Source organism: Caretta caretta, chromosome 10 (assembly GCF_965140235.1).
Source record: "Caretta caretta isolate rCarCar2 chromosome 10, rCarCar1.hap1, whole genome shotgun sequence".
Taxonomy (NCBI): Eukaryota; Metazoa; Chordata; order Testudines; family Cheloniidae; genus Caretta; species Caretta caretta.
Genome location: NC_134215.1, coordinates 10435915 through 10458056, shown reverse-complemented (window position 1 = coordinate 10458056; position 22142 = coordinate 10435915). Strand labels below are relative to the sequence as shown.

At 42.0% G+C, this 22142-nt stretch overlaps 1 protein-coding gene across 3 annotated transcripts in view; it reads left to right on the top strand.

The window, feature by feature from the left end:
• The window catches only part of SDK1 (sidekick cell adhesion molecule 1), a 647669-nt gene that overhangs the window by 529998 nt on the left and 95529 nt on the right, over positions 1-22142 (top strand). For all 3 annotated transcript variants that reach the window (XM_075117600.1, XM_048867100.2, XM_075117601.1), the window contains exons 23-28: positions 6731-6840; positions 9757-9907; positions 12064-12301; positions 17990-18105; positions 18934-19123; positions 21939-22037. In XM_075117600.1, coding sequence (XP_074973701.1) covers positions 6731-6840; positions 9757-9907; positions 12064-12301; positions 17990-18105; positions 18934-19123; positions 21939-22037 — 904 coding nt within the window. The remainder of the gene's footprint in view (positions 1-6730; positions 6841-9756; positions 9908-12063; positions 12302-17989; positions 18106-18933; positions 19124-21938; positions 22038-22142) is intronic.

Below are 22142 nucleotides of genomic sequence, written 5' to 3'. Positions count from 1 at the left end.
CAGCTTGATACCGGCTGCCAACTAGACATGGAGCCACTGATCACTACCTGTTGAGCACGACGATCTAGCCAGCTTTCTATCCACCTTATAGTCCATTCATGCAGAGCATACTTCTTTAACTTGCTGGCAAGAATACTGTGGGAGACCGTATCAAAAGCTTTGCTAAAGTCAAGGAATAACATGTCCACTGCTTTCCCCTCATCCACAGAGCCAGTTATCTCATCCTAGAAGGCAATTAGATTAGTCAGGTATGACCTGCCCTTGGTGAATCCATGCTGACTATTCCTGATCACTTTCCTCTCCTCTAAGTGCTTCAGAATTGATTCCTTGAGGGCCTGCTCCATGATTTTTCCAGGGACTGAGGTGAGGCTGACTGGCCTGTAGTTCCCAGGATCCTCCTCCTTCCCTTTTTTAAAGATGGGCACTACATTAGCCTTTTTCCAGTTGTCTGGGACCTCCCCCGATTGCCATGAGTTTTCAAAGATAATGGCCAATGGCTCTGCAATCACATCCGCCAACATCTTTAGCACTCTCGGATGCTGTGCGTCTGGCCCCATGGACTTGTGCTCGTCCAGCTTTCTAAATATTCCGGAACCACTTCTTTCTCCACATAGGGCTGGTCACCTCCTTCCCATGCTGTGCTGCCCAGTGCAGTAGTCTGGGAGCTGACCTTGTTCATGAAGACAGAGGCAAAAAAAGCATTGAGTACATTAGCTTTTTCCACATCCTCTGTCACTAGGTTGCCTCCCTCATTCAGTAAGGGGCCCGCACTTCCCTTGATTTTCTTCTTGTTGCTAACATACTCTTAACATCTCTTGCTAGCTGTAACTCCAAGTGTGATTTGGCCTTCCTGATTTCACTCCTGCATGCCTGAGCAATATTTTTATACTCTTCCTTGTCATTTGTCCAATCTTCCACTTCTTGTAAGCTTCTTTTTTGTGTTTAAGATCAGCAAGGATTTAACTCTTAGGCCAAGCTGGTCGCCTACCATATTTACTATTCTTTCTACACATCGGGATGGTTTGTTCCTGTAACCTCAATAAGGATTCTTTAAAATACAGACAGCTCTCCTGGACTCCTTTCCCTCTCATGTTATTCTCCCAGGGGATCCTGCCCATCAGTTCCCTGAGGGAGTCAAAGTCTGCTTTTCTAAAGTCCAGGGTCCGTATTCTGCTGCTCTCCTTTCTTCCTTGTGTCAGGATCCTGAACTCGACCATCTCATGGTCACTGCCTCCCTGGTTCCCATCCACTTTTGCTTCCCCTACGAATTCTTCTCTGTTTGTGAGCAGCAGGTCAAGAAGAGCTCTGCCCCTAGTTGGTTCCTCCAGCACTTGCACCAGGAAATTGTCCCCTACACTTTCCAAAAACTTCTTGGATTGTCTGTGTAGCACTGTATTGCTCTCCCAGCAGATATCAGGGTGATTGAAGTCTCCCATGAGAACCAGGGCCTGCAATCTAGTAACTTCCATTAGTTGCCGGAAGAAAGCCTTGTCCACCTCATCCCCTTGGTCTGGTGCTCTATAGCAGACTCCCACCATGACATCACCCTTGTTGCTCACACTTCTAAACTTAACCCAGAGACTCTCAGGTTTTTCTGCAGTTTCATACCAGAGCTCTGAGCAGTCATAGTGCTCTCTGACATACAATGCAACTCCCCCACCTTTTCTGCCCTGCCTGTCCTTCCTGAACAGTTTATATCCATCCATGACAGTACTCCAATCATGTGAGTTATCCCACCAAGTCTCTGTTATTCCAATCACATTATAATTCCTTGACTGTGCCAGGACTTCCAGTTCTCCCTCCTTGTTTCCCAGGCTTCTTGCATTTGTGCATAGGCATTTAAGATAACTCGCTGATTGTCTCGCTTTCTCAGTATAAGGCAGGAGCCCTCCCCTCTTGCGCTCTCCTGCTTGTGCTTCCTCCCGGTATCCCACTTCCCCACTTACCTCAGGGCTTTGGTCTCCTTCCCCCGGTGAACCTAGTTTAAAGCCCTCCTCACTACGTTAGCCAGCCTGCTTGTGAAGATGCTCTTCCCTCTATTCGTTAGGTGGAGCCCATCTCTGCCTAGCACTCCTCCTTCTTGGAACACCATCCCATGGTCAAAGAATCCAAAGCCTTCTCTCCGACACCACCTGCGTAGCCATTCGTTGACTTCCACAATTCGTCCGTCTCTACCCTGGCCTTTTCCTTCCACAGGGAGGATGGACGAGAACAATGCTTGCGCCTCAAACTCCTTTATCCTTCTTCCCAGAGCCACGTAGTCTGCAGTGATCCGCTCAAGGTCATTCTTGGCAGTATCATTGGTGCCCACGTGGAGAAGTAGGAAGGGGTAGCGATCCTAGTGCTTGATGAGTCTCGGCAGTCTCTCTGTCACATCATGAATCCTAGCTCCTGGCAAGCAGAAGACTTCTTGGTTTTCCCGGTCAGGGCGGCAGATAGATGACTCCATCCTCCTGAGGAGCAAGTCCCCAACACCACCACCCACCTCCTTCTCTTGGGAGCGGTGGTCGTGGAACCCCTATCCCTAGGACTATCATGCCTTCCAATCGGCGGAGTCTCCTTCTGCTCCCTTCCCTCAGATGTATCATCTAGTCCACATGCCGCATTAGTACTTGTGGAGAGAACATGAAAACAGTTGCTTACCTGTATCTGCATTGCTGGTACATGGACACTCCCCTTTCTTCTTCTGGAAGTCACATGCTGCCAAATTTCTTCACGTCCTTCTGTCCCCACTGCGCAGCCTGCTCTGAATCTTCGGAATGTTGTGTCCGTAGAAGCATATCCTGATGTCTGTCCAGGAAATCTTCAATTTCTCTTATGCAACGCAGGGTCAATGCTTGTTTCTCCAGACCTTGAACCTTCTCTTCCATTATGGAAACCAGGTTGCACTTTATACAGACAAAGTCGCTTCTGTCCTGTGGAAGAAAGACAAACATGGTACATCCTGTGCAGGTAACAACAGCTGAATGCTCACCATCCATATTACCTTCCTTCTAAGAGCATCCTCAGGTGCTGTAGTAATTACTCAGAGAAGCCTGCAAGATGAAAGCCTCAGTGGGCTCTCCCCAGGCGAACTCCCAGGCAAACTCCTTCTGTTAGCCTCCTCCGCTGTTTGCAGCTCAGCTGACTGGCTTTTTATAACAGTCAGGCCCACTCAAGGCTCACCTGCGACAAAGCACTCCCAATTCATTACCCTCTCAGTGATAATTCCCTTGGCAAAGGAACGGATGGTTTATCATTATGTGATGGCTGATGTTTAGTGTCTTAAAAGGAATGAGTTGATGGGCATTATTATATTTGTAATGCTGTAGCACACGCAAGACCCAGTCAGGATTGCAGACCCATTGTGTTCAGAGGCAAACTACAAGATAGTCCCCTGAATTGAAGTGTTTACATTCAGATAGCAACCGAAAGGTCTGCAAGGGGCTTTATAAGCAGGCGGCATTCCAGTCCTGCTCCTAACGCAGTACATGCATGTATCTGTGTGGGTCTTTTCTAGACTTAATCCTTTCCTAGAGTTGCTTTTATTGTTATCTGAAACAACAACAACAAAATATAAGCCTTAACCTAAACTTCCTCCTGTTCCTAAAGAATTGTTTTCCCTGAAGGACCCCTCTGTCCCTGCCCTTAGTTCTCTCTACCTGAGGAAGCTCCTTTTATACTCCTTTGTTTGAAGCTGATAGGACACTTCTGAACTGACATCAGAGTGATTTAGCAAAAATAACTGCAACTTTGTGCAGGGTAGGTCCTAGAACCATGTATCAGGATGAGTAACCAAAAAAGTTCTGCATCTCTGTATGTGGAACCTAGGACGCTGTTAGAGACATCAAAATACTTAAACACAAAAATCCACCTTTACACATTCTGCTGTAAGCGTGATTCCTAACAATACTGCTAAATTCATAATTTTTTACCTAATTAACAGTGGCCTATAACAGTATTTATGTCTGTCCGGTCATCCACAGCACCCTCCAGTTGTCTTCATTCGGCTCTTATACAGGGGAAGTGCACTCAGAGTCCTACTGTTGACTTCAGTGGAGGTAGGATGAGGCCCTGTATGTGGAAGTTGCCCTGCTGGTGGTACCAGAATACTGGAAGATGGGTGGGATGTTGCCGGGTTTCCACAAAAGGAGTTCTCTGAGTCTGTATTCCATTTTTCTTCAAAGTTCTGCTGAGAGACCTGAGCATCTCCTGCAGTTGTTTGCTTCTACTCCTCCTCTTTTCATCCCCCTCCCTGTTTTTATCTTTCACCAGTGTACAGGTCTAAGCAAGGTTAATAATTACTGTCTGTAAAGCCATTCTGCCCATAGCCTCCAAGGCCCTGAAGCAGGTAATATGCCACCTGTTACCCAGCTGGCTTTAGAGTGAGGAAACTTCCAATGTGCCAGACTGGTCCTGGATCTGCCTTTTCTCAGAGACTGCACCAATCATCCTTATCTGATACAGAAAGCTTTGTTCTGATATGGGGTCTCACTTGGGACATCCTTTCTGAGTCTCGCCAAGATCTTAAACACACAGAACCTTCACTGTTATCCAATCAGTGAAAGATCCTTAATGTCTCCAGCTTCACAGGCAGCTGGTAAATGCATACCTGCAATACAGGCAGGGAATTGGACACCTCTCAAGCTTGATTCAGTGTCAATTGTTTACAAAGTCTCATGGGCCTTAGTGGTTGAGCCATGTGGTCCTTAATGTGTATTAATGACCTGCCTGCTGCTGCATATGGATTGGAACCTGTGGTGTGTTTTGCTGTGCAATAAATATTCCAAAAGGGCTATTATTGTTCTTAAGTTTTAAAAAGAAGACTCTAAATCACTGCAGGAGACAGAAAAAGAAATTTTGCTGTCTTTGAAACATTGTGGATTGTTACCGCATACTTACTGCGGCACTTTGAGGTGATACCATTAAGAGCCAGGAGCCTTTCAAAAATAACCATTTTCCAAAGGTTTCTGACAAAATTAATCAAAAACTCATTTTAGAAAGTATTCTCTGCTTCTGTCTTAAAAATTCACCACCCTCCCCATTTGGAGTTGTTAAAGAAAACTTTTCTTTTTATCAGATATTTATTCCTTGGGCTCAGTCTGGGGCTGTTCAATTTCAGAGTGGAGATATGATTTGTGATGCCTTCTCTATGCTTCTGTGCCCTGGTACTGTGCAAAAAATCTCTGTAATATAAAGAATTGGGATCTTTGCACAGAGCGTTCAAAATTTCCCAGACTTTATTTTTTCTGTAAGAAGTTTCTAGTTCTTTTCTGTGAAGTTACCAATGATCTCCTTGGGACTGGCCCTAGGTATCTGAGAGACCTCCTCTCCCTCCACAACCATGACTCTCCTTGAAAGCTGTTGTCCACCAGAATGATCACAAAACCAAACACTTTCTGAATCAAGTGCTAAACTAATTTCTTCAGTTTAACTTTCCCTCAATTTCTCCATTCACAAGCTCATAGACACACAACACACCAACTCATACCCAAACAAACAAGAAACTTATACATTAATCAAGATACTTCTCCTATAGGAAGAAAGAGAGAATGAGGTAGAGATTTATTTCTATTTTAAATAGTTAGCAGTGCTACACACTACAGTGATGGGGCCATGTAAGTATCTTGATAGACAATGTATACGAGTACACAGTAGCTATCCAGAATCTGTTGCCATAAAGAGTAAACAACAAGAATACTCATTTCCCTCATTTAAAGAGTCACAGAAGGGTAAGCGGAATGCAGAATTCCTGTATGATGATAGCGGGTGTAAGATTATATTAGAGGGCTCTCTGCTGCACCTCTCTGAGGCACTCCTGAATCACCAAGCTAATAACTAATCCTCCTCACTCTCTTTTCCAGCTCCCTCCCAAGATTCTTGCTGTCGTTCTATTAGGCCTGACCCAGTCTTCAGCGTACTGTTGCTGCCAGCTTCTGAGACCTAGTGCCAGACCCTGGCTCCCCTCTTATCCACTGGTGTCTCTCTTTTAAGTCCTGATTGTTCCTACTTCAGTTTTTCCCTGGAGATGGCATGTGGAACGAAATACTTTAAATTCCCATGAACACTAGCTGAGGGGCTGTGCTGAGCTGGCTCTTGGCCACAGACAGTGGTTAATTAATACAGAGCGCTGCGTATAGAGGAGCGTGGTCTCAGCACAGCACAAAGCTCCTTTGTTCTTCGTCTTCTTTTGTTCTCTGACTTCATTACTGAGGGGCCCTTGCTTTGCCTCCACTCGGACCTAGTTAATCTGCATCAGTTACTGAACTTATTCTGATGAAGCCAACTCTTCATTTTTGTTATAACACTAGCGAACGCTTTTGCCTTCTAGATACTAACATGCACACGAATCACACATCGCTTTAGCCCTCTTTACTCTGGGTTGTTAGGATGTGTCTTTGCAATACGTCTCACCAGTGAATCAAAAGTGAAATCCCAGCAGTGATAAGGAATGCTGGAAGTGCCACTGTTTCATATTTACCATTGCTGAATGCCACAGCACATAAAATAAACGTTAGCTATTTACTCTTGATTTAAAAAGAAAAGGACGAAAGCTTATGCTCAAATAAATTTGTTAGTCTCTAGGGTGCCACAAGTACTCCTTTTCTTTTTGCGGATACAGACTAACACAGCTGCTACTCTGAAACTCTTGATTTAAAGGTATCCATCCTTCCACTGCAGCAATTAAACTTTGCCAGTGTGGACATTGTGTTGTCTGGTTAACATTTGTTCCTCCACTTCTCAACTATAGGTTGGTGTTCTAGGAGAGGAGGAGGAGTGGGTGAGTCTATATGAGGTGGAGAATGAACCTGATGCCCAGATGCTGGAGATACCAAACCTCATTCCATACACTCATTACAGGTGAGGACAGCTGGTAATTAAATGCAGTATTAACAACCTAGAAAACTGTAGCATGGAGGAGCTTTTCCATTCATAAGCAGCTGACTGTAGTTTGCAATATGAATGAAAGGCAAAAGTTCACACCCCATAACAGTTACAACCTGTTTAGCGCATTTAAATTTTGACGTACGCATACTAAAATAACTAATCGTGATGCAAAGGGGAATAAACCAACTAAATGGGGCTACTGAGTAACTTCTTAGATCATGAGTCTGAGGCCTTGTCTATACAGAAAGGATGCACCAGTTTAACTAAAGCTGATTGATTACAAATCAGTCTAGTTAAACTGTCACAATCTCCTACCTACACACTTACATCAGGTTAAAGATGCTTCTATTGATTTATCTTAGTTTGGTAATTTAAACTGGTTTAAAACTTTGCTTACAGGAATTCATCAAATTATGATAAATCAATATATGTAAAGTTTAAACCGATTTTAGTGCATCCAATGTAATTAAACTGATGCGGTTTTCTAGCATAGACAAGGTCTGAGAATGGGGATGCCCAATCCTAATGGAAAATGCCTACATTAAATAGTGTACTAATAAAAGACTTAGTAATCAGGGACTTCTGGCAGCTAGGGCAAAGCAGTTTGCTATAGACACTGTTCACTTTCACACCACTGAAAGGCCTGTTACCTGGATCACATAATAATGTGAATTGCAAAGCAATAAGATACAAACAAGGTGAAGATCTTATCATTTGTAATTAGTTCAGTGCCTGTGCACTAATTTTCTTGATTTTAGTAAAAACCACCAGAGCATATTGGACTCTTCCTCCCGGTAGAGTTTATTGTCAATCAGTTTTATCTGATACATACGGACCTGCCAAGAATTTCTAAAAGCTATTTCCAGATGTGGGAGATTTCTAACAAGGCAATTTTAGAAAAAAGTGTATTATCAGGATGTCTTTGTAGTCTTTCATGACGACAATGGATAGTCACTGGGCCAAAGAAAGAGAATGGGAAGGATTCCATGGCCTGGTAGTTAAGGCACTCATGTAGGATGTGGGAGGCACAAGTTCAAATCCCTGCTCCAGTGACTCTTTAGTTGTTTATATAAAAAGGGCAGCTTCAAAAGGAGAGACTGAGAGAGCCTCATACCAGAATATCCCCTAGCCCAGTGGCTAGACCCCTCTCTGGTAATGGGGGAGATCCACATTACGTTCCTGTTCCTATGTTAGGTAGAGGGGAAACTGAGCCCAGGTCTCCCCCATCCCAGCTGAAGGCTAAAGTTAATAAGGGATGCAGCATACCACCACCTCCTCCTCTGTGAATCTAGTCCTCCTTTCACTTTTCAGGAATTTTGATAAAAGGAAAGGAAACAGAAATGTTCAGGTCTAAGACATTTCAACATTGCCAAAATGTTTCATGGAGGTTCAACTCAATCTTTTCAATTTGCCGAAAAATTTCAAAAACCATCATTTTCAGTTTGGCCCCAAACCATTTTTCCCCCAGATTGCCTGCAAAGTAAATATTCACTCAGCTCTGTTCATAGGATCATTGAAAGAGATGAATTTCCCAGCTGTCACCAGATCCTTGAGGTTATCAATGGTACTGTGCTGTCAGGAGAGCCAGAATGTTAGTGCTAGAGCTGGGTGGGGGGGACCCTCTTGTACTCCTTAGCCTGGTGGTTAGGGTACTGGCCTGGATGTGGAAACTCAGATTTAAGTCCCAGCCCTGCCTGAAGCAGAGTGGTCTGGATGAAAAACTCTGTTTTGAATAAGACAGAGTAGGGATTCAAATCTGGGTCTCCCACATCCTTGGCCAGTGCCCTACTACCAGGCTACCTACATGCTCGCTCGCTTGCTCTCTATCTCTCTCTGACATTTCAACACAATTCTGTTTTCATGAAAAAAATTGCAAATTTCAAAACCTCAAAAATTGCTGAAAAACAGAGTGGTCATCCTGCCAGCTCTAGTTACAGCATGCTGAAGGGATAAATCATGGGCCCTAATTATCAGTTAGACAGTCTTTGTCAATTGAGCTTCTTTTGTACACTCTTTGCCAGTGTTTGAGTGTGAAATTAGGGACGATGTTTGTTTGATGTATTGCTTTTAATGCACTTCCTAAAATGATCAAAGCAGATAGATAAATGGTGCTTCGTAGTCTAGCTCAGCCCTTATCCAAGTCCAATCATTAGAGCCAGATTTCCACAGTTCAGTATAAACAAATTGAGCAGCTACATACTAGCCTCAAATAATTGGAACTGCAAGACCCTCCTGTGTTTGTCACCTGTGGGTATCTGATGCCTACAGCAAGTCTTAACTTTTTTGTGAGTCCTTATGAAGTTGTAAAAGGTTTTCATGCCTCTATAAGGACTCCTGCTGTAGAAGAGATCATTTGGAGCAAACAGGATGGCTTTTAAGCTGTGTATCCATATTAAATAACTTAATCATTCTTGTGCAGGAAAGGAGACAAGGCAGTCCACAGAGATATATCAGCCCTCATTGAATTGACGATTGAAGGGAAATGTAACTGATGCATTTCTGATATTTGCAAGGACACTATGATATCCAGATACCGATATTTGTAACGCCCTTTCTGAATGTAACATGGAGGCATCTCAATGGAAAATCAGTTAATGCTGGCATAATCTCCTCAAATTTGGTATAACTAACATAATCTCCTTATATTGCCCGTCTGTTTCTAATAGACACTAAATTAGTCTAATTTTGAGGATCTTGCCATTGTTGCAGTAGTGGACAGGGCGATGAATTTAATGGGTATTCATGACCAATGGCATTTATGTCTCAAATTGATGACAGCCTGGTTTTCTTTCATATTGGTGTAGTTCCGGGCAAGAAATAGCATTTGTTCAGTTTTCAGGTTAGCTTTGCTTTGGAACATGTTTGCACTGTGCTTTCTTTATGCTTTAGATTCCGGATGAGACAGGTGAATATTGTCGGCCAAAGCCCACTCAGCCAACCATCTCGTGTCATCCAGACACTGCAGGCACCACCAGATGTTGCACCAGGAAGTGTTACTGTACGCACTGCCAGTGAGACTAGCTTGTGGATCCGATGGATGGTGAGTAAATGTAAATTGGAGAGTCTGGGGGAGATGCTGACATTTGAAGTGTCAGTTTCCTCAGAGAATGTGTCCAAAGTTCATGAATTACTTTTTCATTCATTTGACCCAAAGAGCAACAGCAAAAATATTCCCTTTCCCAAATTGTCTGAAATCTGAGATTTATCTAAGTGCTTTATTAATCAGCTCAATTCCCCACTTCCTTTGCTTACAAGGCAAATATATGCCTTGAGTAAAAGGCCAGAGATGTGAGTGCCTTAGCTTTAGAGGCTCTCCATTTCCTCAGCTTCAGTCAGCACATATAGGCAATATGAATACTTGAGCTCATTTGCTGCTTCTTGCCTCAGAGTTCTTCACTGAGTTCTGATCACTAAAATATGGTGATCTTGCAGATATTGATACCAAGAGATGCTAGCGAGGTTGGGAGGGGGGGCCATCTGAGATCATTTAAAAAAAAAAAGGTTGATCACGTGATAGTGAAGGGAAGATGAAATGGGCTGTCCATAGGAAAAAACCCAGAAGTATGTTGTAATGATAAACTGTTAAAGAACTAAAATTGTAATAAGTTAAATGCTGCTTCTGCGTTACACTGATATATATCTAGAGTAACACCCTTTATATTTAGAGAGTTACTCCGGTTTTATGCTAGTGTAACTGAGAGCAGAGTATTTCCATATATACCTACACATCACTTACGTGGAAACTGTATCCAGGTGATCGATTGCAGAGCTATGTGATAAATTGTGGAACCAGGTGATTAATTGCAGAGCCATTTGCAAATTAATCATGCACCTTTGACTGCCTCAGTTGCCCATGAAAATATCTCACTGGGATTTACTCTAATATTCTAACTCCCTTCAAATAGTCACCTTTCTAAATTATAAATCTGACCCCAAAATAGTTCCTTCTGCTGCAGCTTCCCCCTCCCCCACTCCAAAATGTGACTAGATAGGAGCAGTATTTCATTGGAAAGGCGAGATCCCAGCTTCCAAATGGCACCGAGAACTTGTCTAGACCTTGAAGGGCTGAGACATCAGGCTTATAAATGGGACATTAGTATGTATAGAAAAGCTATTACAGTTCATTTGGTCATTGAGCTGCATAACTCACTTGTGGCTTCACATATGAGTAACATGCTCTTCCATAACCTATGCAATCACACCTTAATAGCATATTAACCTTCATATCTGTGGTCTGTACTCTGATCATTTAAGAGCATTTTAGGGGCTTGTTAAAACTTTCATTAGGACTGTTTTATGTTCATCTACCTGTATAGCTAGATGTCTTATTTACCATGAGACCAACAGTGCAGAGGTCAGAGGGAGCCACAAACACATCTGAAAATGACCCAGTTTAACTTTTCTACACAGCATAATGTCAGCATTTTAAAGAATGGTATCGCTGCCCTTCAAGGCCAACAATGAGTTTTGTGACCCTTTGGGAACTTCTTTCCAACTGAATGAAGTTTACATTTCTAGTCCTACTGGGCCGCAGGATAGAATACTTTAAAGCTATGAAATGTTAATGTAGAACAAAACCTGTTACTGAAGCAGTGTTGAATCTTGCTCATACTTGATCTCATACAGATATAATTTTAAGGGGGAAAATCCACACTCGGGTGGAGCAGGTGATGACATTTCTGGGGCAGGTTAATTTTTCTTTTAAGAGTCTGATGCTGCTCAGGGAGTTGGAATGTTAGAATAAATCCTAGTTAGATGGATTAATAGGCAGAGGGCCAGTAAAACAGTCTGAGGTGCATAATAAATTTATCACATGGCTGTGCAATTGATCACTAGTTTCCACAATTTATCCCATGGTTCTGCAATTTACCATACTGGTATTACCTCCACATATATGGAGTGAGGGGTGTATGTAGGTATGGGAGGGGCAGAGAGAGGTGTTATTTGCTATAAAATATTTAGGTAGGGTGGCATGGAAAAAAATTAAAAATATTACATACAAAATAAAAAAATATTATAAATGGTCAACAAAGGTAAACAAAATGTATAATAAGCCCTCAACCTCTCACAATTCTCTCACCTTCTTGGAGTATTTGTTCAGTATATGAGTACAAAAGGCAATGACATATGATTTGAAAAGCATAGTCCACCCATTCTGTGCAATAATTTTGTGCTCCTCTTATTATTAATGGCCAGCCTCTCCCTGATGCTCAATATAATGGCAACCCAGAGTCAGTGGGCTACAGGATAAAATTGTGGCGTGTGGATCTGCCGTCTCCAGTGCTCATGAAGGTTATCGGTGACCGGCTAGAGAGGGAATATACTATTGAGGATCTAGAGGAGTGGGTAGAATATGAACTGCAGATTCAGGCCTTCAATGCCATTGGAGCAGGACCATGGAGTGAGGTCGTGAGAAGTTGCACACGAGAGTCTGGTAAGTAACAGGAGTATATGTGCTTCTATGAAGAATGGGCTCAGTGTATTTCAGTATCTTCAGCCCTTTCCCTCAACCTCTCTTTCTTGCAGATCTACTAAACCTAAAAGTGCACTCTACTGATCCATTGGTGGTAAAAAAGACACATTTGCTAGCCAGGCAGCTTGTTGGGGAAGATTTTAAACGAAGTAGATAGTAACCAAAGAGGAAACTAATGATCTGAGCTATCAGTGCCACCTTCCAAAATTGTGCCCGTAGATCTGCATAAATGTAACCCACTTATGCGCAAGCTAACAAGAGCATAGAAATTGTTCTGTCCACCTGATCTGAGTATGCAGATATTAAACTAGTTTAGAGACTTCCAGTTGCCAGAAGAAAGCAGTCTCTATAATATCAAGGCAGTAATAAATAACTGGTAACTGTAGCAACAGCAGAAGCTAGATCTTGCAAAGCTGTTAGCTAGGAACTTCAGACAAAGCTTCTTTCTCTGACCCAGCCTGCATGCCTATGACGTAAATTGATTTTATATTGCAGGTGAATAATTAGATGGAGTGATCCTACTTGGATAAAATACTCAATAATAAAAGTGAATTACTCTTGCATGTGACCTGTATTTAAGCAATGCTCATGTTTGTTATTTTTCTTCAACATCATTTAAACTTGAGTGCTTGAAACTTAATACTGTACATGCTGTGTGTGCATATGCACATCTGCTTGTATGTAAATAAAGACAATGTGCCAAAGCTACCAATGGAAGCAACAGGTGCTCAGCACCTTGCATGATTTGGTCTCCTGGTTCAGACAACTAACCTTTGAACTAACTGAAGGTAAAAGGTTAAACAAACTCTTTGAGCCCCTTCCTTTTAAAGTGTTGGGTTTTTCCTAGTAACTGGAATGTTATTGCTAGGGGTATTTTAAACAAGACATGTTTGTAATGGAGTTTGAGATAGTATGTCCCAAAATAAAATAGTTTTGAAGAGCTCCGTATCATTATAAGGAAATAACTGCATTTCCTCTTTTCTCTATTGCTGTTCAAACAATTCCTCTGAAAAATAACAGATACTGAGATTAAGTGATTTCATAAAACCTAGGGATGATAGTGGTCCAGATCATCCATTAAAGATCAAAGGTTCCATGTGTATATTTCAGCATTTTCTCTCCCAATTTTAAAAAAATATTTAATTTGGCAAGCAATTCTAGAGGAGAAAGAAAGAAAACTGGAATCAAAATGATGCTGAACACTGGTTTGGGTCATAAGGACTAGTTTGTTTGTTTGTTTGTTTTCCATGTATTTTCTTTGGCGTCTGTATCTGTTGCGAGAATAAAGCATCTTGGTGCACAGTTAAGAATCATACATTAGGCTGCATCTTTTCAGATGAAGTGGCACAAGAAAACAAATGTTGGTGGAGCAACCTGCTGTGTTGAAAACAAAAACTTCATCAAAGCTGAAATTAACCTGACAGGCCTTGTATTCATGGCATGGCTGGGCTAAAGTGTGAGTAGGGTACCCCTAAAGCCGGGGCGTGGAGAGGGAGGATTCAAGGCAAAGCAAGTCCCATCAGCCACTTCTTTCAGGGAGTGAGCATAATAGTAATACTTAACATTTATACAGAGGTCTATATGCTCAGAATGCCTTACAAAAATTCTCCCAACATTCCTGTGAGGTAGGTAGAAGGTGGGTAAGAATTGATATCCTATATTACAGATGGGGAGACTTAGGCTGATTTTAACTGGAATTGTGGGTGCTCAGCGCTCTTGACAATCAGGCCAAAGTTGACTCATCCAAGGCCATGCAGTGGCAGAGCCAAGACCGGAGCCTGTATTTCTCAACTGCCAGTGCAGAGCTCTAACCGACAGCCCAGGGTGGCAGCCTGAGAAGTGAGTTCAGGCACTAACCTCATTCTTGGTATCCTATATTGTCAGTGCAGCTGGATGAGTCCACAATCCTTATTAAAAAGAAAAATTGCATCTGAATGACTGTTTTTTCTAAGATTTGTGATTATGTCACTGTTAGCTGAGCACACGTGCTAACCATAAGTTGCATGTCACTGCAGCTACTCTGTCTTTTAATGCATTTCATTATAAAGAAGGCTTGAGGCAACCAAACAGACTGAGCATGGAGAAGCAATACTGGGATTGGTTGGGGGATGGCTTAAGAGTAGACAGCAGGAAGGATGAACAAAGTGAAAGGAAGATCCACATCCTGGATACAAAAACAGGTTGTTGAAGAGGAGAGAGAGATGAATTTGGGCCTCAAAAAGGACAGATTTTATTGATCCAAAATGTTTTTATACTCTGGGAACTTAAATAATTCAGTTAATTTCACTGTGTAATATAATCACAGAATGACAATTTACAAACTCTGTTTCCACTCATTGTGATGGGAATTGGTTTTCAGGATTACATATTTCAACTACAGAAATGCTAACTAGACCTTCACAGTGTTCATACAACCTTGATTTGAATGTTTCTTTCTTGATCCATAACCTCATGTTTTCACATAATTCATCTCAAATGTGCCAATCCACTGCCCTAGTATTTGTGGGCTCATAATGCTCCCTGATGACGTGGCTGTGCATAGCCACTCATCTTACAAAATCAGCTGCTATATAAGCACAGTCACGTATCTGTGGGAGGATCAAGTTCTTAGTGTTTCAGACATTGATCCTCAGGAAGCAATTAAGATTCTGAGATAAAGCATTGGTTTATGGCAGAAATAGGGCCAAATCCTCAGTTGGTGTAAAGAAGCATTGCTCCATTGTAGCTGATGGAGCTATATCAGTTTACACCGGCTGAGGATCTGGCCTATAATGCCTAACTCGCTTTATAGACAAAGAGGGTTTTATGGTGCAACACTGTTATTTTTACCATAGCCATAGGTCTGAACCCTCACCTCTAACTAACATAAGATGTACAAATTATCAGCTTTATTTTTACTTTCAAAATGTGACAATGATTCAGTTAACTTAAATGAGCTAATACAAGGAACCAGTGGACCACTCCACATGTGGCGTCTTCTAAGACAGTTGAATTTTCCTGGTCAAATCCAAAATAGAGACCAATAGTTTGTAAGGATTGTCACTGACATACATAAAGAGATGAATTATGAATCGTTGTTGCATTTTCAGTATGAGACTGTTCGAGTCAAGACAGGGATGTATGGTCCCACCACAATGAGGCACTCCAGGTACAATGGACAGAATGAGGCTATGGTGATGCTGAACGTAACTGCAAAACCATGAGCTTCTGCGAACATCCAGTGGAAAATACCAGTAGATTCTCTGTAGTTTCCCATGTCTGATCACACAAAGTACCCTGTGCAGTTGGCATTACTTCTAACTACCTCATGGAGAACAGTAGATTGTCTCAACATTTAGCTTCAACTTTTCATGTCTTTTTTTCAACATTGTATTCTGGTTGTGGCACCCGATGAAAAACAACCATAAATTCAACCACCTTATCACTAAACACAATACACAAACACACACATTCACGTTCCCTGTCTAATGATCATCTTGAATCTGGTTCCCCCTTGGAATAGAAACATGACCATCAAAAAAAGAATTGCAGTGGAGTGCCAGAACAGACACAAACTAAAGATTTGGTAAGCACATGATACACAAAAAAAGCTGCCATTTAGGTATTGTGCTTACATTCGAATCTAAGGTAAAGTTTGGGGAAATATTTGCCGTGTCCATTACTGAGAGGTGAGAGAGACCATCAAGAGTCTGGGCTAGCAAATCTTCAGAAAGCTCCATGTCCTGTATTGTTAGACTTAGACTCCTCCTAGCAGTAATAAGTGATCATATACACAGCCTAAAGATGCATGCATACACTGTGGGGACAACTTCAGCCTCAACCTTCTGTGAACTCTGGAGAACTTATGGCAGCTGACCAAAACGCAAAAGATTCTTCATAAAATAAAGAAATCTTCTCTTGTAAAAAGGAAAATTCAAAGCAAATAAAATATGAATAAATCTGGCTAGAAAGGGGCTGCTTTCCTTTACACTTACTCTGATTCCTTTCCCTCTCCCTCCAAAGTAATTCATGTGGGAGTAGCTCTTTGTGAAGATCTACAGATAAAGTTATGGCAGGGATCCAAAGACATTCATGGCTCCTGGCAATCTGTTTTCCTCTAACATAATTATATCCTTGTGGGGGATAAATCTAGAAGAAGATAAAAAACACTTCAGCATAGAGAGGGGGAAAAAATCTGATTTCAGTCTGCTACATTGTCATGTGACGGTGCTGTGTTTCTCTTGTCCCAAGTAATTGGTAACAGGAAAGTTGTTTCAGAAATGACTGTATATGCGGTTAACCTTCAGTGCACTGGGGTGCGGGTTGGTGAATTTTCCCCCCAATATATATTAATTCTTGTGTCATACTGATTATACTGTTCTTGCTGCTTACAGCCTCAGGAGAGAGCCCTCCATAACAGCTTTTCTTCTGCTTTCATTTGGACTGCAAGGAGAGTGCTAGCTTTTTCAGGGGCACTGCGCTCCCTTGGTGATGCACTCAGAACCTTATTCAAGCTTTCTTTTCCACGTGTGCTTGTGTAACATTCTCTTCCTTGGCAAATGAGTGGTCTCTGAAGCTTGACAGGTGTATCATGCTTTAAAAAAGGATTACGCCCTTCAGACATTAGAAATGCACAGAAAAAAAGATGAAAGAGCTGAAATAAAATCTTGTTCATTGAACCTTTAAAAGCAGCCTCCAAATTTAATTGCATAACTGCCTGGTGTTAAACTTGTGGTTGTGTGGTTCTTCTGTGATGCCTGGAGAGGTAATATAGTCAGAGGATGCAGAATCCCTCCGCTCTCAGGTTAGTGAGGAGTCTGTAATTTCAGTTGCGGTCATATTTCTAGTTTCATAAGGCCCAATAATCACATTTTATAATTTAAATGAAATAGACATGTCTTTCTTTTATACCCTGTTGATCCAAGCCGAGCTCCTCAGTGATAGATCTACAACATTGTCATTTTGTACACTACACCCTAATTGAAAGGCTTGCAGGTTGGAGCAGTCCTCAGTAAATCGGGAGGTCTGGGCTCAATCCAGAGGCTGGAATTGTTGCCAATTCTAGACAAGATGCTGTACTTTCCTTTCAGATAGCATAGGAAGCAGGGCAGATGTAAAACTTCTTGTTGGAACAGATTTGCACCTTCAGATAAATTTCCAGCATATAAGGATCTCTGGCTTACAACACAGGGAAATAAAACGTGTGACAGAGATATTGAGAAAGATATTTACATTAGTTCAATGTTAACTTGATTCTCATTATTATAAAGTATATAGAATGCTGAGTGTTTAAATCCCAATTTCCATCTTTATCATTATTTTATAAAAATAAAACACATGAGCACCCAGGAATGGACTGTCCCTAGTTTAGAACCTTTGCTTGTTCACAAATGTCATGATCTGCAGGAAGAATTAGCGTAGAAGGAGGGATAGAGCTAGGAAAAATAGGGTGAGATTTAAGAGGGGGAAATATAGGGTGAATATCAGAGAAAAATGGACATTCATCTGTTTTAGGCTGTGGAGAAGTCTTGCAACGGACACTGAAAACTAGACTAAACAAGACAGATGCAAATGCTCTGTAGGGAACAATCCTGAGCTGGCAGGGCGATGGACTAGGTGACATAATAGGGAAGACCTGTCTCTAATGTCTGTGATTCCATATGATTGCAGTTCCTTCTGCTCCCCCTGAGAATGTGTCAGCTGAAGCTGTAAGCTCCACCCAGATCCTACTGACATGGACATCAGTACCTGAACCAGAGCAGAATGGACTTATCCTGGGCTACAAGGTACACAGTTGAGATTTCATGCTGTCAAGTGTTTTAATACATTTGCTACGCTGTTTTTCCATTTGATAGTTATTATCTACCAGATGCATATTAATTTACCCATTTATCTTTTGAGAAGGGTCAGGAAATGTGCTCTTTCTTCAGAGGAGTGATCTGATTGGTTTAGGGTATGTCTACACTTGGAGCTGGAGATATAAACTACACTAGCTCTGATCAAGCTAGCATGCTAAAAATAGTGTTGCCACAGTGATGTGAATAGCAGGAGCAGGCTAGGTACCCCAACTTCATACAAACTCAGATGGGTATGTACTCAGGGCAGCTAGCTTCTCCTGCTGCTCACATCGCATGTCTACTTTCTGTTTAAAGCATGCTATGTCTCCTTGAACTGGAATTTACACCTGCAGCTCAAAGTGGAGACCATAGAAAGGGATATCTGTCAAGATCCTGGAACAGGCTTGCCCATACTCACCTCATCATCCCAGATCATTGCAGTTCAGTCACCAGAGATCAGGGCAAAGTATCCAGCAGGGTTGCATTGTTTCTAACAATGCCCTCTGTCTTCTAAAGTCATAATCTCTCAGGCTCAAGCATGCAGTATCACTGATTTCCCTTCACATGTACAGCAGTTCATGGCTTACCCTCTGTGTTATATACAGCCAGTGCTCATGTCTATGGGATTACCTGTTTACTCTGTGCAAAAGAGTGCAGTTGAATCTGTTGTTTTATATTTTAAGATCAGGAAGAACTCAAAATACATACAATCTTTCTTGCAATCCTTTTGAATAATGATTGATAACCGTACTTTTTCTGTTGTGTTTATTCTTGCAGATTCTGTTTAAAGCAAAAGATTTGGACTCTGAACCAAAGACCCAAATAGTGAGAGGTAACCACACCCAGTCTGTCCTACTGGCCAGCTTGCGGAAATATGTGCTTTATGAGATTCAGGTGCTGGCGTTCACACGTATTGGAGATGGGGTCCCTAACTTCCCTCCAGTCATAGAGAGAACCAAGGATGATGGTGAGTTTATGGGTCGCTCAAGTGTTCTTCCCATACATTCTAGCATTTCTTTTTAAAATCAAAGCTGTTTTCATTATGCAAGCTTTAAAAATATAGCCTAGATTTGCTTACAATTTTAACATAAAGAATCTGATCCTTGGCTAGTGTCAATTAGCACAATGTTGGGGGCAAGCCGAGGTTCTGGGCCCAAAAACTGAAAACATTTCCCCTCATAATTGACAAAAGCAAAAAACTCTATTTCTCACTCATTCAAACCTCATACAGTTAGTTCCAGGTTGGAGTGAAGTTTGACAGCCCAATTATGAACTTCTACAGAACTACAATCTTAGCACTAAAAAAAGAAAAGCTATAATAGGACACAGTAAACAAATTTAGCCCTGACTGGGCCTGAAGGAGATATGGAGTTTGGCATTCCAGTAAGAGGATCTATACCAATGTTCTGCAAAAGAATACCCTGTGCTGCCTTTACTGGGAAAGGTACTTTGACTGGGCATCAGGGAATGAGAGAAGTCCAAATGCATGCACAGCAGCGAGGGGGTTTCCCCCCTTCAGTTCTCTCCTTAGCCATTGGCTGGGTAAGGGGGGATGGGAACAGTTGAATGCGTGCTGCATTTCCCTCCCCACCTTGCCTATTTGAGCCAGCTGCATGGGCAGCCCTGGCTCAGGCATGCTGACTGCTGCAGAAGTCATGGAGGTCACAGAAAGTCACGGAATCCATGACTTCCGCAACCTCCATGACAGACACGGAGCCCTACTTATAACACTGTTATGATTGCTGACTCGTCATAACTTGCAGCTGGTGCCCGGGAGTAAAGGCGAGAAGAGCCAGCTTCCAGAGGTCAACAAGACCTCCAGGATTGTGCAGCTGGACCTTGCTGTCATGCAGTAGAAGAACTTTGAAGTCTTTGAGGACTGAGGTTCCCCACTCATGCCTTTGTGGCCTCTGTCACTTCAGCCTCCTTACGCGGAGAACCAGGGGAAAGAGGTTTCACAACTGAACTGAGTCCCTGAGTAGACCAGGAAGGATGTACCTCAAGTTATTTTTTGGTTTGTGGTAAAAGTCCTGGAACCCTCACTGAAACAAATTAATTAAATGCCTCATATGTGAGAGTGGGGCAGGCAATGAAGTGCCCCTCCACAAGGTAAAATTAATAAAGTTGCAGCCTGCTGTTTAAACCCAACCCACAGGTCTGTCAATCATTCACCTTCTTGTTCTGGTCAATAAGAGACTGATCTTCGAAAAGTGACCATATAAGCTTCCCTTTGTAATCCTCCCCCTCCCCCCCCCCACCCCCAAGCCCGGCCACAATGCTTCTTATGAGCTCAAAGATTCCTCTGTGCAGTTTGATGTGCTGAAAGGACTAGAGCCACCCCCTGTTTCTGTTTAAACTTGTCCGCGTGATGAGAGTATTCCTGGTGTATTTTCACTGCAGTTTACATTAGCAGTAAAAATATTTTTCAGCTTTACAGATGTCAAACACTTAAAGGTGACCATTTTCTCTGCATTTTCAGTAGAGTATAAGCAAGTATAAAGAATGTGTCAGTTGAAAACTCTTTTTTTGTATTCATCCTAATAAAAATAAATAAAAATAAAAAACCCAAATACTTTTGGATCTAAAGCTCCCAACAGAAATTAAATAACTGTAGATTTCCATAAGAAACTTTATTTAAGTAATTACATTGGACTGAGAACATGTTCAGATTTCTGATTTAGTACAATATTTTCTGCAGTCCACAACAAAGCACTAAGGATGTGCCTTGCACATAGGAAGAGCGCAATTACCCCCAATCATTGCTTTAGTCATTCTCCTAACACACTAGCTGTGTGGTAACTTGGCCTTTTTCTAAGAGACGAGGTAGAGAGGAGATTATTGTCGCAAAACTCTACAGGGAGATAGTGCGTTCACTGAATTCCATAAACCAGAATGTAATGAGAAATGTTAAGGTTGTTTGTCAAAGACAAGCTCATTATACCTGTTCCCTCCTAAAGTACATGTTGGCAAATGTCACAAATTGTTCTTCCATCTCCAAACTCCTGACATAAACATGTTGCGTCTTCTTTCAGTTCAATTTAATTAAAAGTATCATCAATGAGAGTGTAGGTGAGATTTGTACTTAAGGAGAATTTTAGAGCCTGCGTATTTGTGAATTCGCATAAACTCACCTTGTGAACCTGAGATGGACAACCTGGGTGCCAGCCATCTGTGTTAATGGGCTTCTGACCTCACAGAGGTTCTCGAGCCTAGACACGCGTACAAAATGCATATGTAAAATCAGGGGTGAGTTCAAAGCTAGGGCTGCCCGCACAGTTAGACGATATTATTCAGTTTCAACAGGCATGAAGGGGATTAAGCTGACACATTATCTCTCTCTGTAAAGGTAGTTCAGTGTCTTGCACCCTAGAATATAATCAGCTATGTAGTGACTTAGATGAAGTGTGTAATCTGATTGGCTCACAGGGATTCCCAGCTATGCCGTTATGAGATCATCCTCACATAGGTCAGAACTCATTTGTCAAAGCTTCCTTGTATAACACACTTTTATAGGAGCAGCAAAACATTCTAGGGTGTGTGGTTGTGGTATTATATTTACTCTTCTGTGGTGCAGCCTTTCACAGAATTCCTCACCAGATAACCAGTGTGTGCATGTACAGCATCATAAGCTCACAGCCATCTCTGGAGTTCTGGTTAGATACTGCTTGGCCTGACGTCTGTATAGAGTAGACAGAGGAGTTTTTAAACAAGCAGCTGCCACAGAACTAGCAGTTCCATTGGTACGTAATATCCACTTTTGAGATTTCGGTTGCTCTTTTCAGCCCCAGGACCTCCTGTAAGGCTGGTGTTCCCTGAAGTGAGACTGACATCAGTACGAATTGTATGGCAACCACCAGAAGAACCCAATGGAATTATTCTGGGTAAGAGAGGCAACATTTAAATTTCCAAACACAACGGTTAGGAAGAGGCGGAGATAGAACAGAAGGAGAACTATGAATATGTGCTTATTCTCCTCTTGCTTTCAG